Source organism: Acyrthosiphon pisum, chromosome A1 (assembly GCF_005508785.2).
Source record: "Acyrthosiphon pisum isolate AL4f chromosome A1, pea_aphid_22Mar2018_4r6ur, whole genome shotgun sequence".
Classification (NCBI taxonomy): domain Eukaryota; kingdom Metazoa; phylum Arthropoda; class Insecta; order Hemiptera; family Aphididae; genus Acyrthosiphon; species Acyrthosiphon pisum.
Genome location: NC_042494.1, coordinates 17,546,775 through 17,550,366, shown reverse-complemented (window position 1 = coordinate 17,550,366; position 3,592 = coordinate 17,546,775). Strand labels below are relative to the sequence as shown.

The 3,592-nt window shown below is 27.8% G+C and overlaps 1 protein-coding gene across 1 annotated transcript in view; it reads left to right on the top strand.

The window, feature by feature from the left end:
• Positions 1 to 3,592, top strand: part of LOC100574629 (kelch-like protein 2) — a 6,404-nt gene that overhangs the window by 1,894 nt on the left and 918 nt on the right. The window contains exons 6-7 of the mRNA XM_029486755.1: positions 2,365 to 2,440; positions 2,515 to 2,653. Of these exons, the coding sequence (XP_029342615.1) occupies positions 2,365 to 2,440; positions 2,515 to 2,653 (215 nt within the window). The remainder of the gene's footprint in view (positions 1 to 2,364; positions 2,441 to 2,514; positions 2,654 to 3,592) is intronic.

The following is a 3,592-nucleotide window of genomic DNA, read 5'->3' as shown; positions in this document are numbered from 1 at the left end:
ATAGCTGAATGAATATTATTGTTCACATCTCGATGTAATAACTGGTTGATACATTTATGTATCAGGGTCTTGTGATACATTTAAGAATAATATACTTGAACAATTACAATCTTCAGGAATATACAGGCAACGACGTGTGTGTGTGTACCGACATACCCTAACTATTGTTAACATTCTTCAACAAGGGTTGAGACTATACATGTGCACCCCCTTTGTATATTTTATACAGGCAACGACGTGTGTGTCCCAACATACCCTATCTATTGTTAACAATAACATTCTTCAACAAGGGTCGATACTGAACATGTTCACCCCTTTGTATATTATTTCCCATCATACATTCCTATCATACTTTTCTTACAATAGCATTAATTTGGATTCTTTATTAGGTGGCTAAGGTAATACCTAATGGTATTTGATTTTTGTTATAATAATATTGTAAATCTGTAATTAACTCAGATTAAAAGTATTCTTAAGTTAGGTACAAACATATTATATTGAGATTGACTATTAATCTAAATAAGTTGCAAATAGTTTATTTTAAATCACATTTATTAAATGATTCTTAAAGAATTTCAACTGCTAAATTCATACTTTACATGTGCGATACCTACCAATATAGGGCTTATGGTTCAAATGTCAAGTTATAAAAGTTAGTTATAAGAAAAAATTATTTAGCTCTTGTAAATTAAACCAATTGAAAATATTAATGCATATTTTACTAAACTTTAGAGGACCATAATTAATAAAATATCAAACCATGACATAAATTTATTTTGTCATGTATCAAACCAAAATTGATGATCTGACTATCATAATTTTCAGAAAAAAAAAGCTTTACCAGGATCCATTAAAAAATATATAAGTTTCCATCTGAAAAATAAAGTTGATTTTGCTATTGGTACACCTGCGTGTTTAAAAATTTTGAATTAATTAAAAAATTACCTGTTAAAAAAAAAGAAACACATATTTTTTTGTTTTAACGAAATTCTATGGCATCGATCCATAATCGTTAAAAAACTCCGCGTACAATGACATAAGATACACCCTATATATAAAATGTTATCAAAGCATTGGAACTACTCAAAATAGATTTGATACCATAAATATATAATAATTAATATTCCTTTTGCTTCCTATAGAAATAAAGAACCCAAGGTCTTAAAAATCTATATTTATTAATATTAAATTTTAATTTAGTCTTATATAATTTTTATTGTAGATATATAAATGTGTTATCGAATGGGTAAAATATAAATTGGATGATAGAAAAGGTTTCTTACAAGAATTAATGAAACATGTAGGTACGTTTGCCATTAATAGAGCTTGATATATTATTTAAAATAGCTCTTGAACCTCTTCTAAATAATATATCTGACAACAGTAAGTTAATTTCATAAATATGCCATCATTATGAATATATATATTTTAAGTATTGTTATTATAATGTTTTAAGTTAATAAGGATATACTCGAAGCATTACATTTTAATCATCAAAAAATAGTTCAGCATTTTGCCATACCAAAAACGATTAGATTTAAACCTAGACAGTTTGATGTTTCACAAAAGGTATGACTCCACATTGATTAAATTATCTTCACAATAATTTTACCATTTAATTTTATCAGGTTATTTTAATGTTCAACTGGTTTAATGCATCGCCTAAGTTTAGTGCAGAATGGTATCACCCAGTAACCAAAGTACGTGTGAATGTACTAGAGAAAAATGAATGCCGTAGGGAAGCCGGCTTTTGCGTAATCCATGATCAATTTGTGTTCATTTTGGGGGGAGTAAACGGATCGAGTTCGAAATCTGTTAGTAAATATGATGTATATTCTCCATCACCACCCTCTTGGGTTCCAATGGTCGACATGATAATTAGTCGATATAAATTAGGAGTCGGGGTATTGGACGATTGTATATATGCCGTAAGTTAAATCAATATTTTACTTATTTTATATTAAAAATGCATATTATTTGTAATTCTAGATTGGTGGACATGATAGTACCAGTGTACTAAAGAGCGTAGAGGTATTTGATGTCAGTACCCAAAAATGGAGAATGGTGTCTAGTATGACAATTGAGAGAAGTTATTTTGGTGTTGGTGTACTCAATAATCGTTTATACGCGGTAAATAATCATATGATTATTTATTTATAATTTGTATTAATTTAATTTAATTAAATTGTGTAGATTGGAGGTGCTGATGACGAAAAATGCTTAAAATCAGTAGAATATTATGATTCGGAACTTGACAAATGGACACCAGTTGCAGACATGTCTAAACACCGTCATGGTGTTAGCGTAGGAGTCTTGAACAATATTATGTATGCTATCGGTGGATATGATGGAAACTACCTTAAGAGTGTCGAGGTTTACAGGCCAAGTGATGGAGTTTGGTCATCTGTAGCTGATATGGAAATAAGCCGATTTCGTCTTGGTAACTACAATGCTTATATTTTCTACGACAACCTTTGTAAAAATGGATTGAATTTAAATTACATATTTATATAGGAGTAGCTGTATTAGATGGGTTATTATATGTTATGGGCGGAGAAATGGAAGAACCAGTTGTTTATAATACTGTAGAAATATACAACCCCAACAGCAATACTTGGACTACAGAGATCTTGTCAAGAAATGGAGAACGAACTTATAATAATAATAATAATAATATTTCTTTATTACGGAAATAAATTCCAATTACAGTTTTTTTTTTTTTCATATAATATATATATAATATATTGTACACGTACATTAACAGTAAATGAGTTTTAACAATAATTTTAATAATAATTATAATAATAATAATAAAAATAACTTAAAATTTAAAGAGCAAATAGGTATTAATATCATACAATAAATATTTAAATATTTAAATTTCTATTTTTCCTCAATTACAGTTTTTTTTTTTTTTTTTCATAAAATATATTGTACACGATTAACAGTAAATGAGTTATATATAACAATAATTTTAATAACAATGATAATAATAATAATAATAAAAATAACTTAAAAATTAAAAAGCAAATAGGTATTAATATCATACAATAATTATTTAAATATTTAAATTTCTATAATAAGAAATACAATGAAATAAAAACGAGATATTAATTTTATTTCTAGTACCTAATTTGTTATGTATTTCTTAGAACATTTGACATAAAAGTATTTAGAGAATTACCAAAAAAATCAATATTTTTTATAGAGTTGCCTGTTTATACACACGTATATAGGTATATACGCGGTAAATACTAATTGCGAACGGAACGCGTACTAGATGCTCGCATAAGCGTATAAACCAGTAGAAATAACTAATAAGTACTGCAGATACATATAAACATATAAACTATATATAGTACCTAGTACCTACCTAGTATACCTACTAGCTATATACTATTATATAGGTATGCCACGCGTTGGAAATTAAACGGGAAAGACGTATACCGAATGGCCATCGGAGCGCGACAGAAACTTAAAACATAAAAACAAATGTTTGTGTAATAATAGCTAAAGTATAACGTTTACTATAGTCTTTAATATATACATACGCTGGGCCTTCTCTCGTTTGCTGTCAATTTTCAACGCAGGG